The sequence below is a fragment of the Bombina bombina genome, chromosome 3 (assembly GCF_027579735.1).
Source record: "Bombina bombina isolate aBomBom1 chromosome 3, aBomBom1.pri, whole genome shotgun sequence".
NCBI classification, from domain to species: domain Eukaryota; kingdom Metazoa; phylum Chordata; class Amphibia; order Anura; family Bombinatoridae; genus Bombina; species Bombina bombina.
The window spans coordinates 738579350-738591894 of record NC_069501.1 but is presented as its reverse complement, the minus strand read 5'-3'; the positions used below and the strand labels follow the sequence as shown (position 1 = coordinate 738591894).

The window sequence follows — 12545 nt, the reverse complement described above, 5'->3', positions numbered from 1 at the left end:
TGTTAGTTTCAATAACAACATTTACTTAATCTTCTCCATGCTAAAACAAGGATTTTTAACACGACAAATTAGGGCTCTTTCTCATGTATGACATTTATTTAATGTCCAGTTAACATTGTGATTAAAACATATTTTAACTGTACTGGTTCTCCTGATAGTTAAACTGACATTATACTTCTATTCTCAGTTAAAGACAAACAGACGGCTAGATTACGAGTTGTGCGTTAGGCTTAAAAAGCAGCGTTAGCCGGTCCTAACGCTGCTTTTTAACGCCCGCTGGTATTAAGAGTCTTTCAGGTACAGGTGTACCACTCAGTTTTTTGTCCAGACTTGGAAATACCACAAATCCACTTACGTAAATTGCATCTCCTCTTTTTTCAATGGGATTTGTATAGCGCCGGTATTACGAGTCTGACAAAAAGTGAGCGGTAGACCCTCTCCTGTCAAGCCTGGTACTGCATTTTAAAGTCAGTAGTTAAGAGTTTTACACTACAACCCCGTAGCATAAAACTCTTAACTAAAGTGCTAAAAAGTACACCCATAAACTACCTATTAACCTCTAAACCATGGCCACTCACATTGCAAACACTAAAATAAAATTTTAACCCCTAATCTGCCGAACCGGACATCGCCGCCACTATAATAAATATATTAACCCCTAAACCGCCACACTCCAGCCTCGCAAACATTAGTTAAATATTATTAACCCCTAATCTGCCGTCCCTAACATCGACACCACCTACCTACATTTTTTAACCCCTACTCTGCCACTTTATTAAAGTTATTAACCCCTAAACCTAAGTCTAACCCTAACACCCCCTAACTTAAATATAATTAAAATAAATAAAAATTACTATAATTAACTAAATTATTCCTATTTAAAACTAAATACTTACCTATAAAATAAACCCTAAGCTAGCTACAATATAACTAATAGTTACATTGTATCTAGCTTAGGGTTTATTTTTATTTTACAGGCAAGTTTGTATTTATTTTAACTAGGTACAATAGTTATTAAATAGTTATTAACTATTTAATAACTACCTAGTTAAAATAAATACAAAAGTACCTGTAAAATAAAACCTAACCTAAGTTACAATTACACCTAGCACTACACTACAATTAAATTATTTCCCTAAATTAAATACAATTAAATACAATTAAATTAAATTATGTAAAGTACAAAAAAAACAAAACACTAAATTACAGAAAATAATAAACAAATTACAATATTTTTAAACTAATTACACCTAATCTAATCCCCCTAACAAAATAAAAAAGCACCCCAAAATAAAAAAAAAGCCCTACCCTACATTAAATTACAAATAGCCCTTAAAAGGGCCTTTTGCGTTGCATTGCCCCAAAGTAATCAGCTCTTTTACCTGTAAAAAAAAAAGTACAAATTGCATCAGCCAATAGGATTTTTTCTACCTTAATTCCGATTGGCTGATAGAATTCTATCAGCCAATCGAAATTGAAGGGACGCCATCTTGGATGACGTCATTTAAAGAAACCTTCATTCAGTCTTAGCCGTCGGATGAAGAGGATGCACCGCGTCGGATGTCTTGAAGATGGACCCGCTCCATGCCGGATGGATGAAGATAGAAGATGCCGTCTGGATGAAGACTTCTGCCTGTCTGGAGGACCACTTCTGCCGGCTTGGATGAAGACTTCTCCCGGCTTCGTTGAGGACTTCGGCCCGGTTGGATGAAGACCTCTCCCGGTAAGGTGATCTTCAAGGGGTTAGTGTTAGGTTTTTTAAGGGGGTATTGGGTGGATTTTAGAGTAGGGTTGGTTGTTTTGGTGGTGGGTTTTAATGTTGGGGGGGGATTTGTACCTTTTTTTACAGTTAAAAAGATCTGATTACTTTGGGGCAATGCCCCGCAAAAGGCCCTTTGAAGGGCTATTTGTAATTTAGTGTAGGGTAGGGCTTTTTTATTTTGGGGGGGCTTTTTTATTTTGTTAGGGGGATTAGATTAGGTGTAATTAGTTTAAAAATCTTGTAATTTGTTTATTATTTTCTGTAATTTAGTGTTTTGTTTTTTTTAGATAATTTAATTGTATTTAATATTATTTAATTTAGGGAAATAATTTAATTGTAGTGTAGTGTTAGGTGTAATTGTAACTTAGGTTAGGTTTTATTTTACAGGTACTTTTGTATTTATTTTAGCTAGGTGGTTATTAAATAGTTAATAATTATTTAATAACTATTGTACCTAGTTAAAATAAATACAAACTTGCCTGTAAAATAAAAATAAACCCTAAGATAGCTACAATGTAACTATTAGTTATATTGTAGCTAGCTTAGGGTTTATTTTACAGGTAAGTATTTAGCTTTAAACAGGAATAATTTAGTTAATTATAGTAATTTTATTTAGATTTCTTTTAATTATATTTAAGTTAGGGGGTGTTAGGTTTAGGGTTAGACTTAGGTTTAGGGGCTAATAACTTTAATATAGTGGCGGCGACGTTGGGGGTGGCAGATTAGGGGTTAATAAATGTAGGTAGGTGGTGGCGATGTTAGGGCCAGCAGATTAGGGGGTTAATAATATTTAACTAATGTTTGCGAGGCGGGAGTGCGGCGGTTTAGGGGTTAATATGTTTATTATAGTGGCGGCGACGTCGGGGGCAGCAGATTAGGGGTTAATAAATGTAGGTAGGTGGTGGCGACATTGGGGGCGGCAGATTAGGGGTTAATAAATATAATGTTGGTGTCGGCGATGTTGGGGGCAGCAGATTAGGGGTTCATAAGTATAATGTAGGTTGCGGCGGTGTCCAGAGCAGCAGATTAGGGGTTAATAATATAATGTAGGTTGCGGCTATGTCATGGGCTGCAGATTAGGGGTTAATAAGTGTAAGATTAGAGGTGTTTAGACTCTTCATGTTAGGGTGTTAGGTGTAGACATAACTTTTATTTCCCCATAAGAATCAATGGGGCTGCGCTAAGGAATTTTATGCTGCTTTTTTGCAGGTGTTAGACTTTTTTTCAGCCGGCTCTCCCTGTTGATTCCTATGGGGAAATCGTGCACGAGCATGTTACACCAGCTCACCGCTAACGTAAGCAGCGCTGGTATTGGTGTGCGGTAAGGAGCAAAATTTTGCTCAACGCTCACTTCTTGTCTGGGTTGTAAAAACCCGTAATACCAGCGCTGTCTGTAAGTGAGCGGTGAGCATAAACTGCTCGTTAGCACCGCACAGCCTCTAACGCAAAACTCGTAATCTAGGTGAGAGTTTGTTTTACATCTTGAATGTGAGGGCAGTATTACAAAGTATTATCTTACATTTTGTTTATGCTAAATGAACAAAACAATTACTATACCAGTTGGTGTAGATTGCTTTGTTTCTGGAGTGGGTGAAGGTGTAAATTGTAAAGGAAATAGCGCTGACTCCTCTGACACTGTAAAATAACAGGGAAAAAATTGAATTGTGTACTTTTTGTATTGATGCTGGATAAAGCCTGAAATTAGCTGGAGGTATAGAAAATGTTAACAGGGAAAAAATTAAACATTCTTTAAGTTAATTTACTTCATACAAAATTGAATAGAAGCTAATTAAAGGGACATAATAGTGTAAAATATGTGATGTTAGGCCCACATGCTCACATACTATTGGTATTTACATGAATTAACTCCTTTAATGCCTTCAATGCCCATGTTTTCGGTAGATACATAGCTGCAGATTGGTGCATGTAAACCATAGTTAAACTGGAGTTATAGCCACTCCATTTACTGTGACATGTAAATGTCAGCATTCTGTAAAGCTTTCATGTAAGAAATTTGCTTAAAGGGACACTAAAATCAAAATGTACTTTTATGATTCAGATAGAGCATGTAGTTTTAAGACACTTTCCAATTTACTTCCATTATCAAATTTTGCTTTTTATATACATACTTTCTGGGGAACAAGATCCTAACGAGTATGTGCACAAGCTCACAGGGTATTTGTATACTAGTCTGTGATTGGCTGATGTCTGTCACATGATACAGGGGGCCGGAAAATGGAAGAAAAAATAAATTTGTCAGAAAAAAAAATCTACTGCTTATTTGAAATTCAGAGTAGGTGTTAAATCATTGTCTTTTTATTGTGCACTCGTTAATTATGCAATTCTACTGCACTGAGTGGTCCTTTAACAGATAATGCTGGGACTATACAGTACCAGCATATTTAAAACTATTATGCCCCTTTGATTAAATAATTATGTTACTTTCGATACAGAGGTAAATATTAAGGACTGTGATGTTGTTCTGAGTGATGTGGCTAAAAAACAAAATATTTATGCATTACATTTTACAATTGTATTCTATAAATAAAACTAACAAGTAGACAAAAATTACTTTGTACACTATTTAGAATGAAATATTAAGCACAAAACAATCCACCATCACAATATTGTTGGGTATGCGCAACATGTTTATGTTGTATTCCACCAGTATGTAAATATATGTCTAAAAAACTGAGCAATTCAGAGAAGAATTTTGTTTTTTAATTGAAAAGACAATTTAAGGCACCACATGGTAAAATAAATAAATACAATAACATACTTCCCAACATTTCCTGGAGGCCGTCTGGGACAGGGAGGTGAGGATACTTGTGAGTAGTGGCCCACCGGTGTTTGGTGAGCAGAGTCACTGCAGAAGGGGCAGATATGTGGGTGTGCCATGGACAGGGTGAGGTGTTATGAATGTAATTAAGGTGTGTTGTGATTGGCCCTCATATTCCACCACTAATATATAGACTTACCTCACCAATATATAGTGGAAAATAGCCTTTTTTTACATTCATATCTTTTGCTGCTGGTGTTGTAAATGGAGCCAACCAAACAACTGAAAATGTTACTTTGCCTAATTAAGGAAGATGTAAGACAACAGGTAGACCTCCCAGCCTGTACCAATCCTACCAGATCTGAGATGGTTGGGAAATATGCAGTACCTCTGGATTGTAAACTATCCAGAACAGGATCTCGTCCTCCTGTTTTGGTTTGTCTGTTTCTTTCTTTTTTTTTTTACTATAAATCAGTGTCATTATGTATCACTACTCATGCACCCATCCCTATAGAATGTAATGGTATAATATAATAATAATAATAATAATAATAATAATAATAATAATAATAATAATAATACTTGCAGTGTTGTTTTCATTTTTCCCACTAAACTACAAATGTGCACTTCACAAGGTGTATGTGCTTTGGACTGGCAGTGAGCATGTCTGCAGGAGCACTGAAATATTTCAGCAATGTAAGTATTGTTTTTATTGATTTCAGTTGGTTCCTTTAAATATTTGTCTTTTCTTTTTATTGAGTTATGCCCCTTTATGTATGCAATCATTTGCAGTAATTTTTTGCATATAAAATGCATTGTTAAGTCCATTAAAATGTTAGTAATCCCTGTGTTAAATTCTCAGGTGTCTGTGTCTTTAGTATAACCAAATAAGGGCTCATTTCCATTGAGCCATGTGTGATGTAGCAAACAAATAAATATGGTGTCAGAAGCAATTTAGTTTATCGACTGCTTCCGATGGAGTGGTATGCCTCAATATAGGCAACTGGGCAACCGGGGTCCGGCTGTCGAAAATATTTTCGCATCCCATAGTAAGTATTAGAAGTCATTAAATGCTAATTTACACCAGGTTTCCAATGAAAGCGCAAAATGTTAATACACTGTAGGAGGCTGTCGACAAATTCAGAAAAATTACACCCAGCTCAGCTAGGTGTAAAAGAGGAAAAAATAGTTTTTTGGGGCCTGGTTCCCATTCAAATATTACATATTGCAAACAATGTAGAAATAAATTGTAATATATAATATTTATTGTTGTCCCATGTATAGGAATAGTTGCACTTATGTTCTTATGGAAATATCAATATGTATTTACATATAAAAATATATGCAAGCACATATCTACAAAATTCAATCTAGACCTACGCCTAGGACAGCAATACATATTACATATATTAATAAAGTGGAAAATATAATTATAATAAAAAGTATTATTTGTTTATAGTTCAAAAATATGTATTATAAATAATTGTATTTTTGTTTTTGTTTCTCTTTAGAGGTGATTACAGATAATGAGTGCAGACGTTAAGCGTAAATTGAAATTGATTTTCGAGAAATCCGACGTGGGATTGAAGCGTTAACACAGCATTAATTTACACCTACACATAAAGACCAACTGCACGCAATGCATAAAATATTTCAATGGAAACCTGGTACTAAAATGGAGCCCTAAACTACTTTTAGCTGTTGGCAACTTCAGTAGCTTACGGCTCCATTATTTACGGATCAATGGAAGCGAGCCCATAGTTAGCTGAATTCTAGAGACAATACATAACCTACACAACTCCAACATTCATTTTCAGAAAAACACCTCTAAAGCAGCTATCTTGCAGAATTACAGAAAATATTTGAACACAACTGGGGGTCTGTATGCAGACAGTGTGAGCTGTCTAAGCATTGGCTTCCTAAGAGAGAATATATAACCTATTCACATTAGTGTGGGCTAAGAGCAACATTTAACTATTTTCTGGGATAGGCTTTGGCTTTGTCTTCAAAATAAACCAGAATATATGCATGGACGAAGAGTAGCATTGTGATTGTGAGCTTCACAGCTTAAACAATAAATATTCATTTATCCGGACAAAAGCAAAATCTGTTCTTCCCAGCAAATAAAGAAATGCATCTCACATAATTTACAATATATTCATTCAGAGCCTTAATTAATCAATTAGCAGTAAGTATTAGTCTTTTTTTCCAACAATTATCAATGTATTGTATTAATAACAGTGTACAATGCATTATTGTAATAAACTGGTTACCAGTTTTAGCCATTGCCTCTGGCCTTGTAGGATCAGTCGTATATACAAGTCCTGGCACATCCCTGGATGCTGCAAACATAGGCTTACAATGACCACTATGTAATAATAGATTATTTTGTAATCACTGATACAGCAAATAGATACGTAATATATACAGGTAATTTCTTAACAGCTTATAGTTAAGAAACATATGTTTGTCACCACGAATGTATTGCACCATACGCTTATTTTCTACATAGTATAGGGGATTACTTTTAACTGTATGGTCTTTTGGTAAAACCAGTATAGAGTACTTTATCATTTTAGATCAACTGTGGAAGATAATACTATTTATTAACATTGTCTATAGTATATTAAAAATAGTAATAATCAGCATGTGAAACCATATGAAAACATATGATGAGTCAATTCAGCAAAACATTACCACACTGTTAATTATATTGGCTAATTCTGAAAAAAAAAACTACAATAAGGCAAAAATGATAATACATGAGTTATATATGTACCATATACAATGACCTCTGAAGTAACTTCTCATGGTCCATTACAGTGGAGTGATATGTGTTGCTAAAAGCCTTCTAAATAAAACTTACATATGACTATATATACTATAATATATCAAGAATGACCTTTTTTTAATTTTAAATAAAATGATGGAAATAGACTTGTCGCTCCTACTTAGGAATTAGTACATTATAATATATCCAAAAAGCACCTCAAGATGTTCCTATATTTGGATACATTTTTAAGCTGTAATATTTAACCTACATACAATTATAAATGTAGACATTACCTAAAGTTATTTGTTCTTGCTCGTATGTGTGAGGGGCTTCTGTTGTAACTGTTTCTGAAATAATCTGTCTGTTTTCTGAGATTAAATAAAAAGAAATAAAAGTAAGAGCTGTTAGAGAGAAGGAAACGCATATCACTGGAATCAGAACGCCAGTCACTTAAAAGAGATAAGGCTTTTACCAGCTTCTGTGCTCGGTGCAACTTGTGTACCAGGGGTATGTTTTGAGTGCGGTATTGAAGTTTGCTTTGGAACTGAAATAAAGAATTGATGTTTTACTCAACTGGAAAGTAATTAGACCGCCATAATGGGAGGCACTGTAATAACATAAGATTAAGAAAACCTCTGGAACAGCAGTTATTGAATCTGTAAAGAGACTAAAATGTTAACGCTAAAAAGATGACTTAATATTGACTCTCCCATGAAATAAAACTGGTGACAGTCAGGTTGCAGTCTCTTTTCAACTATTTACTTTATGCCTAATAATGTTTGGATAAATATCATCAGTTAAAAACATACAACCAGTTAGTAAATACATTTTATGTAACTATTTATATGTACTTTCTACAAATTCATTCTGTTTAAATTATGAGAGGAGAAAATTACTGCTACTGGAAACGGAACAAAAATGGAAAAAGTACACAACTGGAGCCAGAAGAGTATTGCTGGAAAGAACCTTAAACGGCTGACAAATAAAGACATGTTAAAGGGACAGGGACATAAAAATGTTTACGATTGAGATAGAGCATACACTTTAAAGGGACAGCCTACTTAAAAAAAAAATATTGTTTAAAAAGATAGAAAATTACCTTTATTACCCATTCCCCATTTTGGTTATATTAAATATTAATATACTTTTTACCTCTGTGATTACATTGTATCTATGCCCCTTCTGACAGCCCCCTTATCACATGGCTATTTATTTATTATCTATTGACTTGCATTTTTGCCAATTAATGCTGTGTCAGCCACAACTCCACGGAGAGAGCACAATGTTATCTATATGGCCCACATGAATTAGCAGTCTCTTGTTGTAGTAGCTTAGAAACAGGCAGACATTTAGAGGTTTAAATGTTATAAAGTATATTAATTTAAAAATGTTGGTTGTGCACAGCTGGTGAATTGGTAGTAAAAGTGTTATCTATATTTTTAAACAATAACATTTTTGGTGCAAACTGTCCCTTTAAGAAAAACTTTACAATTTACTTATTTTATCACATTCCCCTCTTTTTTTAGTATCCTTTGCTAAAACTAGCAGTGTTTACAATATATATTATAGTACATGATACATATAGATGTTCCTAAACCTAATTCAGTATGCTCTCATTGCTAGGAGCTACATCTCAATGTATACCCAGAGAAAATTTTGAATTTATTAACAGAGGTAATATTTTTTAATCTGAGGCATGAGATTTTAATCTTGACTTCATGTAGTCATATATCTGAATGAGCATCTAAGACTTTATCAATCCTGTTGGCTTATGGGTATACAATCAGTTGTGCATTAATAATTACTAGCAATTTGTACACCTTACATGGCTACAGAAATATGAGGTATTCACGTTTTCCCTCACATTACTTTTATTAACTTCTAAATTCTTCCACTACTGTGTGTGTTTACACTTTTCTACACTGCCCACCCTGAACTACTCTAATAACAGATAACTTGAGGTAATGATTTTATCTTCTTCAGTGCAATCGTATCATCTTACACTTGCTTCCTCCTGGGTTTTAAACTAATGTTAATGGTCACTTGGCCATCTGTGTGAAACTACTGGCTATACTAGCTGTAAGGAACTTTCCTTCACCCTTTTTTGTATAAATACCTAGAATCTGTATGTGCTGGAATTAGGGAATCACATCTGTATTCTAAATTAACCATTTCCCCAGTTTAAATAATGTGCTTCAAATAATAAGGTACTTCAATATTTATTTAACTTTATATTAATACAAAAATATGTAAATATTGTTGAAATCCCCCCCCCCCACATTCTTCAGATGATTTCTGCTAGACTGAATAGCAATGCTGAATTTTAGCATTGAAAATATTTTACAATTTTTTTTCAGCGCTAATCAAATTCTCATGAGTTTTCCTGAGAAACTCTCCTGAATTTACAAAAATGTATGCATGCCATTTTAAGACTTGTGACCTTTAATGCTGTGTTTAACCCCACACTGCTGGTCCCACTGATCCAATCAGCAGTGCTAGTCACACAGCTGATTGGATCATTGACATTTTCCACTCTGGACCAGCAGTGCTGTGTTGGTCCTGAGCGGTACTTCTATTATGAGCCATATTTATGAAGCTGCAGCCAGAAGGTTTCAGGCTTGTACAAGCCCCATTTTTGTAGCTGCATTCTTAAGACAGCTGCTACTTAACCTCTCCTCCACATCAAGGGTCACAGAGTAAAATCATGCAGATCAGATCTGATTGGAATAATTGACAAGCTGTATTCTCGCGTAAAGGGTATGGCTGCACAAGCAATTGCTTTGGCAATGTTAAATGCTTGCCAGGTGGACAAGGTTCCTGGGGGAAAACATTGTCCGCCTGAGCTTAAATAAATGGGACCCTATGTGTCTAACCCTTTAGGGAGGTTAAACACATAGCAATAAAGAGTTGCTAGTCTTAGAATTGCATGCTCTAAGAAATTAGAGTATGTCATTTTTCAACTAAAAACTAAATTTACTTTTGCAACTATCTGGGCCTTAGAAGTTTCACTTTGGTATTATTTATTATTTAGATATATGTATTTTAGTTAGAAGCATAAAGTAAAGAAGGTTTTACAAAATGTATGATAACTGGGATTTGAAAAACTATATACAGCTATGACATATTGCATTCTTGCTGAAATCATGAAAAAAGAGCCAGTTAACATACTGATAGCACCTTAAATGTGACTTTTTTTTTCATTACAACCTCTACCACTGGTATGTAATAAATTGAAACAATTGAAATTGAAAAAATTACTCTAAGTACCAAAAATACATCCTGTGTCTATGTTAATTAGATTAAGGAGCTACAGATACTTTATCTGACGACTGTAGTGTCTGTTTACAGCAATGAAAAAGGGCACTAACTGTGAATCAACATGTGCTAAGTTGGCTAAAACATGTCCAAGTTCACTATCCTCAAGATGCAAGTCATCCTTTACAACCAACTTGCCCAGCCCAAGTTTGTTGGAGTCAGCTGTGTGAGAAAATTAGTTGACTTGCAACTCAGCTATTTACAAAGTATTGACTTTGAAGAGTCGTGGATTTCAAGTTGCAGTATCTTCAGCTAATGATCTGTTAAAGATAAACTTCAGAATCAACCTATAGAAACCTTTAGGTGTGAAGATATTTAGCATATATGGATGTCAATCATTATTAGGGCAATGTGGACAGGGCAAGCAAATTACATAAAAGAATAAAATGCAATCAATCAATTTCTATTGTACTAGATATATTATTACTATGTTTAGAAGCGTTTTCTTTAAGTTATAATTGAATATGTATTGGTACATTTTAAATTAAATTTTAACCTGTTTTAATACAGTATAATTGTATGTTAATTTAATTTAATACAAGTGTTTGGGTTTCAGCTTTGCACTGGCTACTAGAGATGTGCAGGGAAGAAAATTTTGTTCTGGACGAAATTTTCGTTCAGGATATTTAGGGAAATTCATTTTCCCGAATATTTATTGCCTGCACTATTCGGTTTTCATTTTGTTTAAACAAAACAAAAATTGAATTATTGTTAAACATTTACATTTGTTTTTGTTAAAACAAATGCAAATGTTTCAAAGCTACAGGTTAAAAGTTCCACCTGTAGCTACAATACTTACCTTAATGTTCTCTCCAAAGCATGGAGAGCACGTTAAGGTAAGTATTAAGCACTTAACAAAGGAAAAAAAATGAATACTGACATAGTTTTTCATTTTCTTTATTTTCGTTGGGGCATTCTTTTGGATTATAATTTCGTTAAAGCGGAATGAAAATTCGATTTCTGGATAGACCTCTCAAATTCAAGACCATAAGAATATTTCAAGAAATGTAAAGAAATGAATAAAGTATACAGAGAGTAAGAGATTAATTTGCGTTGTATAAATTAAATGCTTTTTAGAAGTTAAATCAGTAAGCTTTACAAGCCAAATGCTCATATTGTGCATATACTGAGTATTGTACCAGATATGAACAGTGGCAATCCTGTCTTAGTAATTTCCGGTGGTCTAGTGGTAATTAGTTGGCTTCCAATAAATTCTGAAAAATAAATGTTCAAGATTAAAAATCTTCATTAAGAAATGCATGCAGGATCTTGCAATGAAGATGGATTGATTTATGAACTCATTGGGGGAGATCTGTATGGATAGTTCAAACAGAGATTTGCTGTGACACGTTTGATTACAACTTTTAAAGAGGAATGTTTTTATGACACAGTATAGTTCTTAATGACATATTGTCTGCATCCCCATATAAAGTTTACATTGGCTATTTGTATAAAGGTTCAAAACTCAATGAGCATAAATGATATAATTGAGCACTATAGTTTCTGTAGATTTAACTTAATTATCACCCCCAATGTTTTCAGTGGTGCAAAATGTTGAAGCATATGTAAGATCTTGTATTTCTGATATTTTTTTATAGTTGTAGAAAGAGCAAAGCTGGATGAATCGTCTTAGGCACTATTGCAGAAGAGTATTAAGTAACAGCACTAAGGCTGTGATACTTTCATTTCTACTAAGTGAATAATTTGCTGCAAAGCATAAAGATATTGATGAAGTTGGAATGTCTGAAGATGATGAACAATGAGGAGAACACTAAAACTATTTCATGAGATAACAAGCATTACCAGTGGTTGTTTTTGTAAGTGTTAGGGAGGGCAGGGTGCTGGGTTTTTCTGGGATGGCTTGAAAGGTAGTTGCTGAAAAAACAGTGTTGGGTATTAGTAAAGTTACATAGTTA

General features: G+C 34.1%; 1 protein-coding gene across 1 annotated transcript in view; it reads right to left on the bottom strand.

Moving 5' to 3' along the window:
- Positions 1-12545, bottom strand: part of ABI3BP (ABI family member 3 binding protein) — a 533245-nt gene that overhangs the window by 203552 nt on the left and 317148 nt on the right. The window contains exons 41-46 of the mRNA XM_053707567.1: positions 12433-12504; positions 11769-11843; positions 7787-7858; positions 7608-7682; positions 6815-6883; positions 3320-3397 (exon numbers count right to left, since the gene is read on the bottom strand). Of these exons, the coding sequence (XP_053563542.1) occupies positions 3320-3397; positions 6815-6883; positions 7608-7682; positions 7787-7858; positions 11769-11843; positions 12433-12504 (441 nt within the window). The remainder of the gene's footprint in view (positions 1-3319; positions 3398-6814; positions 6884-7607; positions 7683-7786; positions 7859-11768; positions 11844-12432; positions 12505-12545) is intronic.